Below are 20,787 nucleotides of genomic sequence, written 5' to 3'. Positions count from 1 at the left end.
AACACGCGCCGACTGGAAGCAGGGGGAATGTCTCAGAAAGCCTGTGGGAGTCTGGACCCAATGACACCCACCTGCATCATCAGAGGAATGGTGCCTCAGAGGCTGGTGGATGGGAAGGCTCAGCTCCTCTGTCCCCGCCTCTGTCCGCTCGGGCTGCTGTAACGGAACACTGCAGACTGGGCAGCTTATCAACGACAGAAACACCCCTCACGGTGCTGGAGACTGGAAGTCCAAGGTCAAGGTGCCGGCAGATTCCTGCTTCACAGACGGCCATCTCGCGGTGTCCTCGCACGGCAGAAGGTCGAGGGGGCCCTGTGGGGTCTCCCAGAAGGGCACTCGTCCCATCTACGAGGCCCCACCCGTGCCCTCACCTCCTCCCAGAGGTCCTCCCCGACACCATCACACAGGGGATTAGGTGTCAACCTCAGGATCTGCGGGGACACTGACGCCAGTCTATAGCACTCCCGCACCTGGTCCTCTGCTACCAGTGGGCTGGGCCTCGAAGGCCTGCTGCTACCAGCCACAACCTCACCACGAGAAAGGCCTCTGCCACGAGGAACTTCTTGACCTATAGCAACGTGTGACTCGACCGCCAGGAATTCTGGGTTAACAAATTTATTCATTCCTTCATTGATAAGCTCTTTCACACACGCGCGTGCGCACACCCTGGTATCTGATTTCCCACCGAACTTCAGAATCCTCTCCTCCGTGCAGGAGCCCGGAGCTCCAGTTCAGGACTCAGGTACAGGCAAAGAGAACCCTGAATCCCAGGGTGGGGACCCCAGCGTGCACAGGGCTGGGGGCTCCCTGTGCTTCCCGAGCTCGGGCGCTGCAGCCCAGGGACCCAGCCTGCGGCCCCGAAAGAGTCCTCAGCCGTAGGTCTCCCGCTGACCGAGGCCACGCTGGGCTCACGCCATGCTGATGCCGTCAGGCGTCACGACCCTCACTTCTATCTGGTCTCTTTCCGAAAATGACTGGGTGTGTTTGGCCCTCAGCCTCCTGACGGCAGCAGCTCATCCTGGTGAAGGAGCCCCAGCTGCACCCAGCCTGGCACCGAGGCCTCCCCAGGCTGCGCCCACTGCCCCGCCTTCCGCGGCAGGCTCGGTTACGGCCCTGCCCCACTCGCCCGCAGCCCTCGGCCCGAGAAATGAGCTGCTCCTTCGGCTCAGACACGTCCTCCTCCAGAAGCTTGCCCCTGGGCCAAGCGCCCCTTCTGCGGACTTCACGGCCCCGGGCGAGCTTCTGGCAGCCTCTGCATCTCGCGCCCCACCCCGTGTGCTACCCCGTCCCTCTCACTGGAGGGACAGCTCCCTGATGGTCAGGGCAATGCGGGGCACAAAATAAAGGCTGAAGGAACGAATGACGGACACCCAAGGACACCGCCATTAGCTCCTGGGAACAGGCTGTGGGTTCTCGTGGGGATGGTCACGGGAAGAAAGGTTAAGGGGACAGAGCCAAGATGTTTACTTTTTTTTTTTTTTTTGCGGTACGCGGGTCTCTCGCTGTTGTGGCCTCTCCCGTTGCGGAGCACAGGCTCCGGACGCGCAGGCCCAGCGGCCACGGCTCACGGGCCCAGCCGCTCCGCGGCATGTGGGATCCTCCCGGACCGGGGCACGAACCCGCGTCCCCTGCATCGGCAGGCGGACTCTCAACCACTGCGCCACCAGGGAAGCCCCAAGATGTTTACGTTTTAAAGGTACACATCTCACACGAGCATACCCATGTCCACACGTGCACACCTACGGACACACGTGCTCACCACCCTGGGCAGGGGAGGCCCCACGCGGCGGCCCCTTGGGCTCCAGGCCAGGGTTCTTGCGGAGCTCCTGGAGGAAGAGCAGCAGCTGGAGGCTCCGCAGGCTCTCCAGGCCCTCGGGACACAGCGGCTGCCCGCCCGGCCCCCCACCCCGGTCCCCGTCGTCATCGTCCGGGAGCTGCGGGGAGCTCCTGGAGATGTAGCCCTGGTCGGACTGCACGGACCGCCGCTGCTCCCCCCCAGGGGGCGTGCGCACATCCTGGCAGCGCGGGCTCTGCTGCAGGGACGGCAGCATGGAGCCGTCTGGCCGCCCCGTGGGGCTGCTGCAGACGGGCGGGTCCTCGGGGTGCATGGGGAGGAAGAGGATGCTGTTCCGCCCAGGGCCACAGCCGCCCAGAAGCGGGCAGGCCTCGTCTCCCCCAACCAGGGCCAGCCGGCTGGCGGCACCGCTCCTGACGGCCCGAAGGATGGGCTCCACTGCCTGCGCCGGAGGGGCCCCGTCCACCAGGACCACCGTGGTCTGGAGCGGCTGGGCCGCCGGCTGCTCCTGGGGCCAAGGCTGGAGCTCCAGCCGCGACGGGCCCCCTCCTTCCCCCGCGAGGAGCAGCTCCACCAGCAGGCTGCCCTGGGAGGCGGGTTCCAGCACCAGCGGCTCCTGCCGGACGATCCCTCCTCCCGACGGCGGCTCCTCGAAGGCCTCCTCGTCCAGGGACGGGAGGTCCTGGCCGTCTGCCGGGCAGAGGTTCTCGAGCTTGAACCAGTCGGGGCGCTGGGCCTGCCAGCGGCGGAAGCGCTGCACGGCCTCGTGGAGCTGCTGGCCGCCGGGGCTCTGCAGGTAGTTCTGGGCCGTGAGCGCCCCGACGCGGTGCATGCGGCCCGGCCCGAACATCTCCAGGTCCTGGATGCGGAAGTAGACCTCCTCAAACTTGTCCATGAGCGCGTAGCAGGAGGTGATGTTGAAGAGCTCGGGGATGTCGGCCTCGCAGCTGATGTCACTGAAGTAGCAGACGATGTAGGTGCCGAAGCAGGCCGGCCTCTTAAAGTCCGGCAGGATCATGTTCATGGCCGCCGTGAACAGGTCCCCCGCAGGCTTCCCGCGGTCACAGCGAAGCTGGACGGTGGCGTCCTCCCAGCCGAGGATGGCCTGCCACTTGGCCCGGGTGCCTCGGGAGCACAGGACGATGATCTTGGAGTTGCCCTCCACCACCTCCTGCTTCCGGCGGCCCACCCAGGTCATGACCCCCGCCTCCGAGATGGCCTGTTCCTCCAGCAGGTCGAGGGCCACTTCGGTGCCGCACACGGTGAGCAGGAACTGGGCGAACTTTAGGACCACGTCCACGTAGAGGGGGTGATCAGCCGAGTAAACGATCCAGACCTTCCTGGGCTTCAGGGGTGGGGGGCTCAGGCTGGTGGCAGCGGGCAGGACGTCTGAGGGAAACAAGGGAAGCCAGGCCGAGGGTTCAGGCATGTCGGCGCTGACCACACACCACAGGCCGGGGACAGCCCCGCCCGGCTGGCCGGAAGACTCCCGAGCCCCCAAAATGCAGCTGAGACCTCAGAATAAGCCCCAGGCGGCTGCCTCGATGTGCTGGCTGCCTGCGAAACAGCCTGTGCCTTCGGGGAAGAGTCTCTCACTTTTTTATCTGGCCTTTGGCCTCCATGTTAATTAAAATTGCTTTTTTTCTTACAAGACACAAAGGCCCGTTTACACACAGCTGCTTTCGGGAGGACCTCTTTTCACAAAACACAGTGCCTTTACCTTCCCCTCCTCGTTCAGCGATGGGCAACTGTTAAGCCCAGCCTCGCTGTTTGAGGTCCCCTCTGTTCGGAGCTAGAGGTGGGTCCCCGGCAGGTGCCATCTCCTGAGAGACAGGAGCTGACTGGGTAGCCCCTCCAGGCCGCTGTGAACAGACTCACCCCAAACCCAGGCTGCCCAAGCCGGGAGGTGCCCACCTGTGCATTTGGTGCCATTTTCGTATTTTCTGTGATGGGACCCTGAAAGGAAATGAAATGCCAGAAGTAACACTCCAGAAGTGTCCTTGCAGGAAGCACAAATCTTACAAGATGGCTCAGAACGGCTCTTTTGGAAGAGAAACAGGGACCAGCTCACAGGGGCACCTGCTGGGAGCTCTGCCCCACTCCCGACCGAGGGAGGGGTCGAGGTAGCACTTCTTAGACGCTCTGGGCCTCTGCAGGGAGACCGTCCCTCCCAAGACTGCTGTGTGACCTGCGGGAGGTATCAACGCTTCTGAAACTCAGTTTCTTCCTCTGTGAAATGGGTCTGTGTGTGAAGTGCCCGGCACACCCCACCAGCTGGGTCACAAGTATTCTGCAGCACTGACCTGGCTGGGACCCCCAGAATGGTGCCTGGGAGGTTACACCCCAACAGTGGCCATCCCCAAGCAGAGCTCCCCTTCAGGGAAAGCCCCTTCCCCAGACGTGTCCTTTCAGGAGGCAAAAGTCTTCCGAGATGCCTCCAGAAGTAGTGCCACTGGGCCCCTTAAATTTTCTCCTGGTATTTTTTCTTTTCTTTGGCCGCGCCTCGTGGCTTGTGGGATCTTAGTTACCCAACCAGAGAGTGAAGCCAGGCCCTTGGCAATGAGAATGAAGAGGCCTAGCCACTGAACCGCCAGGGAAGTCCCTCCTGCTGGTGTTCTGGGGTGAGGAGGTAAACCAGCGTGCTTAAGTGACCACTCCGTCCTGGAGGCAGCGAAGGGCCCCGTGGAGCAGGGCTGACTCACCAGAGCCATGTGGCCAAGGAGGACGTTTGGAACCTTGATTTCAAGCCCCACCCTTTGGGCCTCTGCCTAGAACTCTGAGGTCCTCCCTCGCCCCGAGGAGTGGCCGCTTCGGGAAAAGGTCAGACGTGTAGCACGAGAAGCAGACGGCCTCCCGACGCCTGCAGAGACCTGGACGGCGGGACCCTCCCAGGGAAGGACCCTCTCGACAGGTCTCGCGCCCGGCTGGTGATCTCCCCCAGCATGAGCTGTGGTCACAGGGGAAACGGCCTCGCAGATCGGGGTCGTGGAGGGGCAGGGAGAGGCTAAGTCCCCACCCCAAAGACCCATGTTTCCTCCTGCTTAGAACGTGGCCAGAGAGGGCCGCAGCCGGAGGGAACCGATGCTTATTAGCAGGCTGAAGGGCGGGGATGCGTGGGGCTGTGAGCACAGTCCCCCAGCTGGTGCAGGGACGAGGGGCACGGGAAGAGAGGCGGGGCAGAGGGCAAGCCCCAGGTGGGCCCACAGCCCCTGGCCTTACCCGGTAGCCGCCAGGCCAGGCAGACGGTCAGCAGGACGACGGAACCCACGAGCAGGATGGAGAGGCCGGGGATGCACCTGGACACCCACAGGGGCATGCGGTCTGTGGCAGGAGAACAGCGTCATGGCGTGGCAGGGAGGCCTGTGACACCAGCCCCGGGGACCCGCCCGCTGCCCTCCCTGAGCTGCCCTCTCTGCTGTGCCAGCCCTGGGGTCCTCAACCAACCGCCCACCCTGGGGGGTCTTCCCTGACACCAAGATGGGCCATGGTCCCACCACCCAGGGCCGCCTCCTGGTACAGCCTTTCTGCCTGGCTCCACTCCAGGACACAGGGACCTCTGTGTCCCCTGAGGCGGCAAAGCCTGGAAGGAGTCGGCCTTACCTTCAACGGCGTCTGCAATAAGAACCAAGGGACAGACTCTCAGTTACTAGCAGCAGTCACCACACCCAGCACCCGCGTGCCGTGCCGGGGCCTGCTGACGGCCTGGCCCGACGCCCAGCCCTTTGTACAGGTTATTAAATTTAGCGACACCACCTACAGGGGACACCTGAGCTGGTGGCCTACTGGGAGACGCCTGCCTCCACCTGGAGGCCGGGTTCCGTCCAGGCCAGTGCAATGCCTGCCGCTTTTTTTTTTTTCTCTTTTTTGCGGTACGTGGGCCTCTCACTGCTGTGGCCTCTCCCGTTGCAGAGCACAGGCTCCGGACGCGCAGGTTCAGCGGCCATGGCTCACGGGCCCAGCCGCCCCACGGCAGGTGGGATCTTCCCAGACTGGAGCATGAACCCGTGTCCCCTGCGTCGGCAGGCGGACTCTCAACCACTGCGCCACCAGGGAAGCCCTCCGCTGCTTTTTGATCGGCGTCTGCTGCAGGAGGTTTCTGAACGGGAAGTGGGCAGCACGCTGGAGGCTCAGGTCAGAACCGGGGCTCTGCCACTTCCTCGGTGTGTGACCTTGGACAAGGTGCCTGACATCTCTGTGCCTCAGTTTCCTCACCTATGAGCCTGGGGGAGGGAGTCTCCACTTCATGGTATATATTACATAGTACACAGTGCACAGTACTTAGTACACAGCACTCAGTAGAAGGTACACAGTACACACTTAGTACAAAGTATATAGTCCCCAGAACCCAGTACGCAGTACTTAGTACACAGTAAAATATACTTAGCTCTACAGTACACAGTACTTATACACAGTACGTAGCAGGTAGTACTATGACTCACAGTTTGTGAGAATTGGAAACGGACACGTTAGAGCACCCTGTTCACTACATGGTCCTTAACTGTAACTATGACGATAAGAATCCCCATTTTTCAAGTCACGCAAGTTTTGAAAGGTTAAGTGCTTTGCCACACAGCTAACGAAAGGCAGTCAGGAGTCCAACCTGGAGTCTCTCTGAGGCCCCACAGCGCAGGCCTGGACAACTCCTGCCCCCCCCCACCCCCGCCCCAGGACGACGTCAGGGTTCGGGTCGGGCGGCTGACCTTCACCCGCCCTCCCCCCGGGGGCGCCCCGGCAGCCGTGCGTCTCACCTGGGGTGTGCGGGACCTCTGGGCAGGGCACGGCCACCGAGTGTCGGAGGCAGTCGTTGAGGCAGCTGCTGAAGAAGGGCTGGATCTGCAAGGACAGAGTGCAGGGAGGAAAGGCGGGGGGGACGTGGCCCACCTCGGACCCCGCCGGCCCCTCCGGGACGTCCCCGCAGCTGCTGGGCAGGAGGGGGCAAAGGGCCCTGCCCAGGTGGGGCCGGGGGCCGGGCAGGAAATCCCAGGCGGTAGCGGTGCTGGGTCCCTGGGGAGCACGAGCCCCGGGCTGCCCACCTGCACCCATGCCCACCCCGTCTCCACCCCAGTCCCCACCTGCACGTGGTGACGGCAGCACCAGCTGAAGTCTGGCAGGGTGAGCGTGACGTTGCAGCACTGCCGGGTGGCCTCCTCTGCAGGCTGCAGGGCAGAGGGGCAGTGAGGCCCTGGCCTCTGCTGGGATGCACCCCCAGGAGGCCCCGGGGAGAGAGGCTGGCGGGTCCCGCTCCAGGAGGAGCGGCCCCTCCCCAGGGCCGTGGCTGTGTTGACTCAGGACTGCATCCAGCACCCAGCTGCCCCTCTTGGCTTTGGCCGCTGGGGATCTTGGGGACAGACACACCTGTCCTGCACTGGCCCTACCCTGGCTTCATCTTATTTCCTCACCTTTACTTCCCTTTGTCTTCACTTCCACATTTTAAAGTCTTCAAATCCTTTTTGCAATAATGGAATTAACAAGGCTGAACGAAAAGAGGACCAGGAAAACGTGGGGGAGGGGAGGACAGAGGGCTGGGTGTGCAGGGCAGAGATAGCCGTGTCCCGTCAGCTGTCGGAGCAACTACACACCAGCCACACTCCGGTCACACATGGGAAGGGAGGACGGCAGCCCAGGTCACGCCCTCCAGCACAGCCTGAGCGCCTGGGCCTCGAGGCTTGGAGAGGTGGCTCTGAGCCAAGCTGGGGGGTTAGGAGAGCGGCAGAGAGAGCAGTTACCACGTCCAGATCCACGACGTGCCGGAAGCAGCTGCGGTTCTCCGCGGGTAGAAAGCTGTCCAGCAGGATCTGGTATTTGGTGGACTCGTTCCACGGCGTGAAGCTCAGCCGCAGCTGGCGGGCCTCGAGGGTCTCCACAGTGATGCTGGGGTCCCACAGGCTACCTGTCCCACAGAGGCACAGACGTGGCCGGGAGTGAGGGGTGAGCACGTGTGCAGGTGTGCGTGTGCACCCAGGTGAAGCCCCCCACAGGGCTGCCCGCCAGTTACCTGAGCTCACGCAGGGCGTGGTCATCTTCATCCTGGGGTCCTCGCAGTCTGTGGACCGGGAAAAAGGGCAACCGTTACGCGCCTCCCCTGGAAAGCTGGCTCCTGCAGGGCCTCTGACACCAGAGCTAACAGCCTTCTGCCTCTGGGGAGCCTGTCCAAAGCTGGCACTTCAGAGAAGCCCCAGGACAGACACTGCCATGGGCCAGAGGCCCCACAGGCCTGGGACCGTCCTGGCCGTCTCAGCCCTCCTCCGTCCAGGAACCTTCTAGATCCAGGTGTAAGCTCCCTGGACTTGCTCTGGGACCAAGGGGTCCTGGTCCACTCCTGCTTCCTCTCCCCCGGGGCTCCCTCTCCTGAGCCGCCTCTGCCCTTGAGGAGAGATGGACTGTGTCCCCCTCAGCGAACGGCAGCGTTTCTCCAACTCTCCCATGTCCTCACAGTAGTCTTGGGTTCAGCCCCCTCTGGGGTGGGCCTGGGAAGCTGCATTTCTGACAAATTCCCAGGTGATTCCATGGTGCTGCGGACGCAGGGAGCCCGTGGGGACCACTCCTCTGGAGATGTCTTCTTGATCCCTCCATTTCTTTTATTGCAACGTTTTTACTTTGGTTTCAGAAGGCACGTGAGAGGCGTGAATCACCGCGAGTGACAGGGGCTGAGCCAGTCCGCTTTAGGGACAGGGGAGGGGGCGGGGGGGTCACTCATTTGACAAATACTGGCTGAGCCCCCAATATGTGCCAGGCCCTGTGTTAGGCCCTGGAGATACGGTGGTGAGTGAGACAAAGTCCCTGCCCTCCGAGGATGACATTCCAGCAGGAGAGACCGTAAAAGCAAATAGCGTAATATCACGTCACGAATATGTCAAGATGATGGAATGTCAGGGAGCAGGGAGTGACACGAGGGGCAAGAAAGCCAGGTGAACAGATCGTGTGTGCACGTGTGTGAGCAGGGGGTGCTCTGGAGATGAAGAAGGCTTCAACAGGCATTTCCCGATCACCTCCCACATGCAGGGCCATTTGTGGGGGTCTGGAGGCTGCACAGGCGGGTGTGGGGTCCAGGCCCTGTTCTCAAGGGGCCGGGCGTCTAGGTGTGCTTGGCTCTTAACAATGAGAAAAGCAGGCAGTGGCAGAGATGCTGGGGAGGACAGAGACGCGCCCCAGAGGTGCACACACATCAAATGATGCTTTGGAAGATGAGCCCGCCAGGCCTCCCAGGAGGAAGTAGTGGCAAGAGGGGAAGGCGTGGGATAAATGCAGGTGGGACGTGGGGGAAGAACGAGGAACTGAGAGCTGGGGCGGGGCTGGGAGCAGGGCCACAGCTCTCCTGGGACTGGCCTGTGCTCCTGACACGTTCTGGGCAGGAAACGTGCATTTTCAGCCACGCGGAGGGACTCCGGGTCCCGTGAAGCTCCTGGGGTCGTGGGCCAACACCCACTGTTTGTGTCGCAAGAACGGGCTCCGCCTTCAGGGAGTGGAGGCTGTGACCACTCAGCAAAGAACCTGGCCCTGCACCTGTTTGTCCCGTGGGTCCCACAGGCTGACTGCAAAGTGAGGGGTGAAGGCAAGGCGGGGTGGGCGCTCTTACCGGGCACCAGGAAGTTTCTGGACTGGTGGTTTGGGTCCCCGTCAGGGATGGGCTTAGGCAGGTGGTGGACGGTCACCTCGTACTCCTGGCCGGGTTCCACCACGAAGTGGCTGAAGGCAAAACGCCACTAGGAGGTGGGAGAAGGGGAGGGCAAACAGGTCACGGCTCTCACCCACCTGGGCCCAAAGTGCACCCCATCCACCCCCAAAGGATCAGTCAAAAGAGGGAGAAAACAACCACTACAGCAAGCTCCCAAGTCGGAGGCATCTGTTTCTCTGTTCTTCGTTTCTTCTGGTCTTTCTTGCTTATTATTATTATTTTTTATTAATTAATTAATTTTATTTTTGGCTGCATTGGGTCTTCGTTGCTGCGCACAGGCTTTCTCTAGTTGCGGCGAGCGGGGGCTACTCTCGGTTGTGGTGCGCGGGCTTCTCATTGTTGTGGCTTCTCTTGTTGCGGAGCACGGGCTCTAGGCACGTGGGCTTCAGTAGTTGTGGCACGTGGGCTCAGTAGTTGTGAGTCACGGGCTCTAGAACGCAGGCTCAGTAGTTGTGGTGCACGGGCTTAGTTGCTCCGCAGCATGTGGGATCTTCCCGGACTGGGGCTCGAACCCGTGTCCCCTGCACTAGCAGGCGGATTCTTAACCACTGCGCCACCAGGGAAGTCCCTTTCTTGCCTATTTTAAAAAACCTAGATCTGGCCTCATCAGGAGACAGTGGGGGCCAAAAGCAAGAGAATTTGGGGAAAGACGAAAGAGCCCCCTCCCTCATCGGCCCTCTCCAACTCCAGAGCACACAAGGGGCAGCTGAAAATTACTTGTTAAGTGACTCTGCCTCCTTAAATGGGAAAGCCAGGGGTCTCTTGAGAATGTCCTGGAGCACAGAAGTGCAGCGAGAGGGCTACGAGGTCCCCCCCCGCTCCCCCGCCCAGGCCTGACAGCATCTTCGTTGTGCAAACATTTTCTGGATGGTGTAGGTGACACACGCTGACTCCAACTTCCCTGGTGGACTCCGTGGGGGTCCCTGGTCCTCACCACCCTCCAGCAGTAGTTTGGGGGGCCCCACTAAACACGGGACAGGGGATCTGTCTTTGCTGCTTGTGTTTGTGGGAGCTCTGCCAGCGGCCACTTTTCAGACGTAAAGCAGCAGTGTTCAGACGAGCCTGGGTCAGGACCGCCTGGATGGCTTGTCACCACCAACTGCTGCTGTTTAAACACCCACAGCCTCTGATTCAGGAAGCCTGGGTGGGGCCCTAGCACCTGCATTTCTAACAGCTCCCAGGTGATGCTGCTGGTCTTGGGACCACGCGCTGAGTATCAGTGCTTTAACCAAACTCAAAGAGAATCCACTTCTGGCTCTGGGCAGCAACAGGGGCAGCAGCTGCAGCAGGAACCATGGCAGCTCCGGTCTGGGCAGAGCCTCTCCTCCCGGAGGCCCCGGGCTGACCCAGGTGCAGGGCAGTCCGGCAGGCGTGGGTCGCGGAGCCGCAACAGTGAGCGGTGACATAGGTCAGAAGGAAGAGCAGCGTGTGCGTGCGTGCGTGCTGTCCCCCGATGGTCACCACCACCCCCGCCCCGCCCCCGCCCCCGCCCCCGCTGGGGTCCTACCCGCTTGCGATGATGCTTCAGTGTGGACAGAAACTCAAACTTGACACACAGACGTTCGTTGGTGTTCAGCTGCAAGACGGACAGTTCCGCTCCCTCCAGGTAGAGGATGCTGGCTGGAGGGCAGAGGGAGGGGAGGGGCCGCAGCTGCAGATCAAGGTGACTAACCGCCGGGGTGGGGGCGGGCACGTCCCATCTGGGACGCTTGCCCGTCTTACCCACCCTCCGCTTCCTGCTCCTTCCAGGCTCCCTTTGGGCTGGATTAGCCACTGCCTCGTGGACAGCTACCCCTGCTGGACACGGACAGCGACACTTTACCCAGGGCTCTGCAAATTCGTGGCTAGGGCGTTGGCGACACGCTGTGGGTGTCAAAGGGCATCCCCGAACTTGAAGAGGACGCAGCAGCCAGCGGGGCTGCTGGAAGAGGACTCCCTCAGGCCGTCCACGGGGCTGGGCGCCCTGGTCACCCACCCCTGAGAGGCTGGGGCACTGCTGTCAGGAAGGCCAGCCCCGCAGTCAGACAATTCACGACCTGACGCCTTTTCCGGGGTGACGAAGATTTTAGGCTGAAGAAAGGCCGTCCTTGAAGGATCGTGGGTTAACATCCAAACACTGAAAAAGGACTCACTGCCTGAAACGATGGGTCCTCTCACTGAACTGGCCCCTCGTGTCTGAGCACAGGGCTGGGAGCCCAGTTCTGAGTCTGGGGGGAGGGCCGGGGGGTCCAATCTGTGGGCTCACCCGGAGGTGGGCAGCACGCCCAGACGCCCACTCACCGTCTGTCTGAAGCGTCCACTCGACGTGAGCCACAGGGAGCAGGTGTCCTTGCTGCGTGTGGACAAAGCGCAGCTGGGTCTGCACGTCTTTGGGGGGCGAGGGGGTCAGGCTTCGAGGGTGGATCCAGGTGTCGTCTAGGCAGGTACCTGGGGGCCAGGAAAGGCAGAAAGCAGAGGCTTGCAGGCTCTGCAAGAAACCAAAGATGCAGACCAAAGAAGACACCTCACGGGGGCCCAGGGAGCCAGGCCTTCACGGTCAGGCCGTGACCCTGAGACCGCGGCTGTGCTCGCAGCTGCCCAGCCCTGCTCGCTCTCCTGACGCCTGTCTGGGGTCACGGCAAAGCTCTGATGTCTAAAGGGCACCTTAGGAGAGATGACAAAGCATGCCCTTGGCTTTGAGAGGAGGCAGTGGCTGGAAGTGGGGCAGGAGAGCGGGGCAACCATAAGAGCTGCTCTATTGTCATGTGCGGGGTCCCTAACGAGCACGGACACTTGAACTGTGCGCCTCCTCCTTGAATTAAAACACGAAGCAAGGTCCCACCCCAGATGTCGCCCACTTCGGGGTGACAGCTCTGGCGAAAGAGTCGTATTACACATTCACCAGGGTAGCACCCCAGAGGAAATCCTAATGACAGGCCTGCGCCTCCCATCCTGACTGCCGCACGATGAACGTCCTTGACGGAGGTGCAGGTGCGGCCCCAAATCTCAGGGTCCTCCTGCTGGGCTGGGGGCTGGGACCCTCGTCAGCTCGGCGCGGGGTCAGCGCTTCATCGCGGCAACATGAGAAAAACAAAAACCGGTGACTTACTGTTCTTGACCATGCAGTCCAACCCCTGCGGAAAAGAGAAGCAGGTAATCACAGACGAGAAAGAACTTGGATCCACGAGCCGGGCTCTGGCGTCCCCGGGCTCATTCTCAAGAATGAAACACAGGCACCCTCCCTTTCTCTTTGAGGGACACTCTCGGGGGGTGGACCACACTTCCCTCCTGTCAACTGAGGAGACGCAGGGTGAGAAGTGGCCATAGCACGTGGCTAATGGAACTGGCATTTTCTGAGTGCCTTTAGGAGCTGGGAGGCACTTTAGCCTCTTTCCCTGCCCTGATATCAGAATGCTGGCATGGGGACTTCCCTGGTGGTCCAGTGGTTAAGACTCCACACTCCCAGTGCACGGGGGCCCGGGTTCGATCCCTGCTCGGGGAACTAAGATCCCACATACTGCAACTAAGCCCGCGTGCCGCAACTAGAGAACCCTGTGCACCGCAACTAGAGGTGCCACAACGAAGACCCAGTGCAGCCAAAAAAAAAAAAAGAATGCTGGCAGCCAGGCCCAGAGAAAAGACCTCTGGATTTTGACACCTGAGAGTCGCCCAACAGACAGGCCACGTTCACCACCAGCCTGACCCTTCCAGTAAGTTCAGCGATCAAAACGCCCATCTACACAGGGCATGCAGTCAGCCTTTAGGACCTCAGTCTTGAAATATTCTCAGACAGCCAAAGGGTACCAGATATCTGAGAAGGATTTCCTGTGTTCACCGAGCTCTCCTTCTGTGCCAGGCATCACGCTAACACTTTGTACGCACGTCTCATTTAATCTTAACGACAGTCCTATGAGGTCGGTACCATCATTCCCTTCTTATTCATGAAAAAACTGAGGCACTGGGAGGTCAGCTAAGTGGCCCAAGGCTCCACAGAGCTGACACTCACACCCACGCAGTTTTGCTCCAGAATCCCACTCTTAATCACGGCCACATGGCCTCTACATAAAAAGGGGTGCTCGCAACAGGTGGGCCCACCCTCTCCATCCGTGGCGGTGAAGATTACAAGGAAGGACTCAGACAGTTCCACGGACATCGACGAGAGCCCGGTAGAGAGAAGTGGGCTGGGCGGTCACACACAGCTCTGCTGTGGTCCACCTTGGCCGGCTGCCCAGCGTCTCCGAGACAGGTGCGTGGTGCTGGCCCGGCAGCCCACTGAGAGCTCTGAATGAAGGTATGCCTGTCACCCCCGGCACAGAGGCCGCACGAAGCTGCAGGCCACTGTTCCTGCCCCAGCACACCCAGCGCACAAGCCCCTGGTCCGCCCAGCGTGCTATGTGCTCTCCCCACAACCCGTGAGGCAAGAGTCATCCCTGAATGGCCGGGAACACTGGGTCACGGCGGTGGAGGGACTGGCCGGGGCTGCAGGGCGGCTCAGAGACAAGCTCCACCCGAGGCCGAGGCCTGACTCAGCCGCGTCCCCTGCTGCTGATGCTACGTGCACATCTCACACAGAGGCTGGCAGCCAGCGGAGGAGCCCATGAACTCTGCGGTGATGCCCTGACCGCAGCCCCGACCGCCCGGTGCCCACACGACACAGCTTGACACTCGGGGAGGGGCATGGTCGAAAGCTGTGGCGACCAGAAGATGGGGTTAAACCCACGGCTGTTCCACCCCCAGTCAGAGCTGCAAGTGCTTGGGGAAAAGAAGAATTTGTGGAACACACATCCTGTCTAGAAACTTCTGCGTTAACACTCCCGCCGACCACCTCCAAGTTGCGGGCTTTCCTCTGCGCTGGCGGTCATGGTCGTGGGAAGCTGAGAAGGCCCAGCTGGGAAGGGTCCCCCAGGGAAACACAGTTTCTCCAGTAAGGATTGGATGGGTGGGGGGGACTCAGAGTCCCCCGGGTTTTGAGGCACTAAATCCAAGCAACCAGAACCCAGCTTGCTTGGTCTCCGCCTGTCACTGCTTCGCCATTCATCTGCTCACCCTCCCCTTCGTCCTTTCGGTCCACAACCATCCGTCAGCCCCCAAGTCCTGCGCTTGCAGCACTGGGCTGTAGGTGGTGGAGTCAGGATGCAAACCCAGGTCCTCCGGGGTCAAGTGCGGGCTTCCCCTGACACTATGTGGTGCTCTATCCACTGAGGCGCCAGCGGAGGGAGAGAAATCTGGAGGGCGTTGCTCCTCTCTTTTCAGGGCTCGGGCCGTGGGTGGCGTGCGTCTGTGGCCAGGTGTACGGCGGGGGCGGGAAGGCAGAGCCCGGGGGTGCAGATGAATCTGCCAGGGGATCCCTCTCTGCCAACCCCACACCCCCATCAGGCCAAGCCCCCCTGCTCCCGCTGAGCAACTGAGGTCAAGCCGTTTCAGCACAGCTCAGGGGAGCCCCTCCCTCATTTCCCGATGTTTCTCTCGCTTTCCTGCCACTCAGACCCCTCAGTCCTCATCCTGCCCACCCATGGGCCTTGGCTCAGGCCTTTCCACTTCCTGGAACGCTCCAGACCTCTGTCTTGGAGGGCCGGCCACGTGTCTTCTCTGCCGCAAAGAACACCCTAGGCTGCAGGAGTTTCTCTTTTCCCTGGAATTCTGTACACTCACTGGTCGCACCGAGAGCACTGGCTCCTGTCTCCTGGGTGACTCACCACCCCTCTGGTCATCATCAGGGAGTGTGGCTCTGTCGTTTCAGGACCTTGTATGTTGCAGGCGCCTGGCAAGTGGCCATTGAGAAATGAACCGAGTCCAAGGGAAGGACCTGCTGAGTGGGTCTCACGCTTTGCCCAGGAGTGGGAGTCACAAGGACGGTCCCCAAATCATTCACGTTAAAAGAAAAGTTTCTGCTAAACAGTCGCTGACCCTCCTCCACCCTCTTGTGGTGAATCCTCGACAAAATTAGGTCAGGAGGAATACCGCTTCGGTTGTTTCACATCCTCTGACTCAGATACTGAGGGTTATTTCTTGGCGCCAGTGGTGGAGGGGCGTGGACCGAGGAAAACAAGAGGAGCGGAGGGGAGTCTTTTCCCTGAAGCCGGGCCTCCACCCCAAGGCCACTACCCGGCGGTGGGTGTGTCGCTTCCTGTGGGCACAGCGGCGCAGCTGCCCGGCGGATACAGACCAGCGGGACCCCAGACCCGGGCGGTGGCGGCCGCAGGGGCGGCGTCCTGAGGGTCCGCGCGGCCCCCAGGGCTCGCGCCGGAGGGGTCACCGCTCTGCCCTCACAACTCTCCCCGGAAGCTGCCCCCGCAGCCCCGGGGCCCGTGCGCCAGGCGCTGCGGCCGCAGGGTCCCCGAAGCGCGGGCTCCGGCGGAGGAGGGCTCCAGGACCCGGGCTGGAACCGGGCTCGCTCCCGCCTCGCCCTCCGTAGGCCTCTCCCCACCCTTTACAAACCAGCGCGCCCCACCTCCGGCCGGCCGCGCCTCCTCCGAGGCCCTCCCCAAGTGTGGGACGCCGCTGGGACGCCGGCCCAGGTTGTGCAACCGGCGCTGCGCGATCTTTCCCAGCAACTCCGTGTTTTCCCGGGTCCGCGTAGCAACTCCCGCCGCTCGGGGAGTCCTCCCCACGGCGGCCCGCTCTGTGCCCGAGCCTCGGAACCCCCGAGACCCTGCGCGGACCTCCTGTCCCTCGGCAGCCCCGCGCCCCCGGCCCCCGGCCCCCGGGATGCGTCGGGGTCTCACCTGCTGGGTGCACACGGGCGCCGGGTGGTCCAAGAGCCTCAGGGAGGCGCGACCCAGGCCCGGGCCGCACAGGAGCAGGAGGAGAAGCAGGAGCGACGGCACCGGCGGGGGCCCGCGGGACGCGCGCGGCCGGCGGCGCGGAGCCCCCATGGCTCCGGCCTTCGCGGAGGGCTCGTGCCCGGGCTGGGGGCACAGCGAGGGCGCGCCCCTGGCTTCACCTCGGCTGAGTCCCGAGTTAGCTCTCACACGGCCGCTTCCGGCTTCCAGCCCTGCCCCGGGCGGGCAGCGCAGAGGGGAGGGCTCGGGCCAGGACAGTCCTTCCGCGCGTCCCGCCCCGACGTGCGTCCCAGGTGCGCGCTCCTCCCCGCGCTCCTCCCCGCGCTCCTCCCCGCGCTCCTTCAGCCCCGCCGGCGCCGCGAATCCCGGGCCAGCGTTTCCTGCGCTCCAGCTCAGTTCGCTACCGTATTTCATCCCTGCTCTTACCGTCAGGCTGTAAAACTCTATTTTAATACCTTCCCCGAGCTCTCGACCCCGGTCTTACTCTTTTCTTTTTCTTCTCCTTTTTCTCAGTCCCTGTCTCTCTGTATTCTCACCCTCTTACCCAGATTTTGCTTTCTTGGCTTTCCGTCCTCCTTCTCGAGGTCGGGACAACTCCGCGCTCTGACAACGCTGGCCCCCCGAGGAGGTGGGAGCACTGGTCCCCACGCACCTGCGCGGGCTCTGGGCCTCCCTTGCCCTCGGCCGTCTGTGTCCCCAGCGCTGAGCCTGCGCGTTCGCCAGAGACCCGCCCCACGTCTGCTGAGGGTCCGCCTGGCTGATCACCTCTTATTAGTCTCCAGTCCAGAGGAGCCTGCCTTTGGAGCCTGCGGACTAAGTCCCTCCTCCCCGGCCTTCCAAGACCCCCAGTCCCCTGGGCGGCCCCCTTCTTGGGTCCCCGTCACCCCCTGTCCCAGACCTTGCCCTCCCGTTTCATCCTACACGCCGCTGACGAGTGTGCCTCCCGGAAGTGCACTTTTCATTCTTTTCCTTCCTTCATCCTAAGCCCAGCGTCGTCTGCATTTCCTTCCCTGACAACTGACCGCCTCTTTTGGCCCCCGACACCCGCGGACCCAGACGCGCTCAGCCCTTGTAATGCAGACAGGCTTCCCAGGTCTGGGGAGGTGGACCTTCTCGCTGTCCAAAGGCCCTTTGCCCTTTGCCCGCTGTTGGCAGACCCCTGGTGACCGTCTGACCCCCCTCTGCCCGACAGGACCCAGCTGCATTAGGCCTGGAGCGCCGCCATCCCCAAACACTTTTACTTGTTTATTGGAAAAGAATTTTGGAAAACTCTGCATCCTTCCATACATTTTTAAGATGAACCCCGAAAATGTTCATCCTAAGTGTAAACAGATGTGGAGGCTGTAATTACTAAAATTGGACATTTGGAGTCGGCAGCTTCCGAGATGGCCCCCACCCCATCCCACCTCCCGGTATTTGCTTTCTTCTGTATCTCCCTGCCTTGAGTGTGCGCTCGGCCTTGTGACCTGTTTCCAGCAATAGCATATACGGGCTGTAGGTGTGCGGGCTTCAGTAGTTGTGGCTTGCAGGCTCTAGAGCGCAGACTCAGTAGTTGTGGCGCATGGGCTTAGTTGCTCCGCGGCATGTGGGATCTTCCCGGACCAGGGATCGAACCTGTGTCCACTGCATTGGCAGGCGGATTCTTAACCACTGTGCCACCAGGGAAGTCCTTGAACTTCACTTCTTGATGAGATGCATGGCTTTTCCTCCAACTGAGTTCATGTATCTGTGGACAAAAACTGCTTATTCACAGAATGGGACATTCAGCATTTTAAATATTTCAGCTGTAAAACTCAAAAAACCTTGTTTACATAATTATGTCACTAGCTCTGTCATAACCATGTTACTCAATTCTTTGAACGCCTTCTGACTTATGTGCCTAAAATCACATAGCCATCTGTCACCAAATATTTTTAATGATTTGGCAGCTGGAAACTTGATGGAGTCGTGTTCAGTTTTGGTAAAGCAATATTTGGAACCCTCCTGACTCGAAAACGTGTCATCGGAATCTTACTAGACTCGGATATTTGGAACTGTTCCTTTGCTTAGGAGGTTTTTATGCCCCGGGGCTGGTGAGAGGCCTCCCTCTCTTTTGAAAGTGAGAGAAGGGCAGGTGGGAAGAAGAGGTGGGAAAGGAGGAGGATCTCCCCGCATCTGACCCTCGACCTCTGGCACCTTCCCAGATGGGTAAGTTCTTGGAAGACAATACAGGGGGGCTGGGCTCTGGAGACCCACTCCCTTCAAGCTGGGGTCAGCAAGCTCTTTCTGCAAAGGGTCGGAGAGTAGATGTTTTAGGCTTTGCAGCCATATGTTTGACTTTGCCCTACAGCCCCAAAGCCGCCAGAGACAGTAGGTAAACGCAGGATTGTGGCTATGTTCCAAGAAAATGTTACTTATGGAGACTGATGTTTGAATTTCATGTACTTTTCGTGTGTCCCAAGGTATTATTCCTCTTTTTTTTGATATTTTCCCCCGACCACTGAGAAGTGTAAAAACCATCTCAGCTCCTCTGGTGGCCAGATTTGGAACAAAGCCCTCGTTTGCCGGCCCCGCTCCCAGGCTCCGAGGGGCCTATGCAGCTGCGCCCTCACAGGGTGCTGCCCCACCCACTCCACACTGATTCACTTGGTCTGGGCGGGGGTCTGCTCGTGAGGGTGACTCTAAGGTGTGGCCTGTCCTCGTTGCGGCAGACTCTACACAGTTCTCAGGGCACGGTGCTGCTTTGTGCCAGTTACTGTCTTTCGGCCAGTGGAAAGCATCACCGACGTGAGCTAAAGTTCACTTTGTTAATTGAGATATAGTTGATTTACAATATTGTATTAGTTTCAGGTGTACAGCGCAGTGAGTCTCCATTTTTATACATTATGGTCACAACAGTAAGCGCAGTTACCATCCATCACCACGAAGCTGTTACAATATTGCCGACTATATTTCAATACAATTAATACCAATAACGTGGTCGTCATGAATATATCCTACATAATCATCTGTTTCATGACTTGAAATTTCCTTCTAGTACATTTGATGTTTCCCCCTTCTGGAGTACCATTACAGGCTCATGAGTTTTCTCAGGTTTGTTCCAATGAAATATAACGATTATTTCCTCTTTAGTGTTCAAATCGTAACACCTCGGCCAGCTGACGATCCTTTGAGCTTGTTCTTGTGTTCTCAGTGCCACCAGGTGGTCTGAAAGCATCTTGCTTTCCAGGAATAAGGTGTTTCAGGCAACAAGGTACGGAATTAGCTACTTTTCACCAAGCTTTGGTTCTTCTAGTGGTGTATTAGGGACCCCGTTCAGGGTCCTAGGGCTGCATGCTGTGAAAATAAGTAAAGGGCAACCTCACTAAAATAGAGTTGGGAGGACAGAAGGGAGAGCTCTCACGCAGGTACCACTTGAGGCCAATTATGGGAAAGAATCATCAGTCACAGCCCCCAACAGGAAAAGACATGCGTTGCATCCCGTATAAGAAATCACGTGGCAACCCAGCCAGTGAGCACCGACGCGTCATCGCCTTGGACTCTCACTTTTCTTCAAAAGGCTTTTGTTCAAAACGACCCGTTCCAACTTCCTCCTTTTTCTTTATGAATGTTTCATTCCTCTCCTTCATTGGATTTACCTATGGCTTTTGCTATAGCTTGCTTCTTCCAAAGTACAATTCCTTTGCTATTCCTGAATAAACCCCTTTTAGCAGGAAAAATAGCAGTTTTATTTTTAAGGTCAGCATTACCAAATTGTCCCATGAGTCTGAACTGGCGATGTTTCTGTGGATCAGTTTCAGTGATAGAGCTAGAAAAAGTTATACTCTTGAAAGATTTCGCAACGATGTTTGAATAGAATTCCTACTTTACTCAATTTAATTGTTGTTCTGATAGGAAAAGATTTCAAAATGATTTTATTTACGTGTCTATTTAAATTCAACACAACAGCCCCAACTAGATTTAGCAAATCTGAATTTCCAAATTGCTAAACATTTTATGGAACAGATTGAAAGATGGGGAGAGATTACCTGAGGGGAGGGGTCCATCAGATTCTACAAGTGATTAGCTTTCATTTCCGGGAGGCAAATAAACAGCTATACGGGGCTTTCTGGCCTAAATCGCTTATCTTCATAGCACAGGGATTTTCCAGAATCCTGGCCATCAGAACATGTGGTGAGGGATGGCAGCACCATTCTTGGGGGTATGTTTTAGCAAGGATGGAAATTGCTACTTTCCTGTTTCCATTTCTAAGAAGACTTAGAACCAGAGAGAGCCACTGGAAAAAAAAAAAAGGCATTTAGCCCCAGGGATTGTTAAACTGAAGCCCGTGGATAGTCTGTAGGAAGTTGGTAAACTCTTGGAAATGATTTGCCAAATGTTTATTGGTGAATGTGCTTTTCCCTGGATAAAGAGTTCATAATCTTCATCAGATTCTTTTTCTTTTTTTGCGGTACGCGGGCCTCTCACTGTTGTGGCCTCTCACGTTGTGGAGCACAGGCTACAGACGCGCAGCCTCAGCGGCCATGGCTCACGGGCCCAGCCGCTCCATGGCATGTGGGATCTTCCCGGACCGGGGC

At 59.4% G+C, this 20,787-nt stretch overlaps 1 protein-coding gene across 1 annotated transcript; it reads right to left on the bottom strand.

Annotated features, from left to right (window-relative positions):
• Positions 1–1,739: 1,739 nt before the first annotated feature.
• IL17RA (interleukin 17 receptor A) lies at positions 1,740–14,128 on the bottom strand. The gene is made up of 13 exons (XM_065888237.1): positions 14,072–14,128; positions 12,559–12,583; positions 11,751–11,897; positions 10,978–11,090; positions 9,372–9,498; positions 7,791–7,838; positions 7,522–7,685; positions 6,868–6,951; positions 6,544–6,628; positions 5,396–5,407; positions 5,015–5,116; positions 3,710–3,751; positions 1,740–3,184 (listed from the first exon to the last, which is right to left on the bottom strand). Exons 1-13 carry the CDS (start codon positions 14,126–14,128, stop codon positions 1,740–1,742), a joined length of 2,451 nt encoding a protein of 816 aa, XP_065744309.1.
• Positions 14,129–20,787: the final 6,659 nt, after the last annotated feature.

Source organism: Phocoena phocoena, chromosome 11 (assembly GCF_963924675.1).
Source record: "Phocoena phocoena chromosome 11, mPhoPho1.1, whole genome shotgun sequence".
Taxonomy (NCBI): Eukaryota; Metazoa; Chordata; class Mammalia; order Artiodactyla; family Phocoenidae; genus Phocoena; species Phocoena phocoena.
This window is presented reverse-complemented; position numbering and strand designations above follow the sequence as displayed.

Coding starts and splice junctions, on each gene's coding strand:
- IL17RA (XM_065888237.1), bottom strand. CDS start 14,128: ATGCCCCTCCCCGAGTGTCAAGCTGTGTCGTGTGGGCACCGGGCGGTC. Junction 9,499..10,977: donor TGAAGCATCATCGCAAGCGG/GTAGGACCCCAG, acceptor CCCACCTCCTAG/TGGCGTTTTGCCTTCAGCCA. Junction 3,185..3,709: donor AAATGGCACCAAATGCACAG/GTGGGCACCTCC, acceptor TGTTTCCCTCAG/ACGTCCTGCCCGCTGCCACC.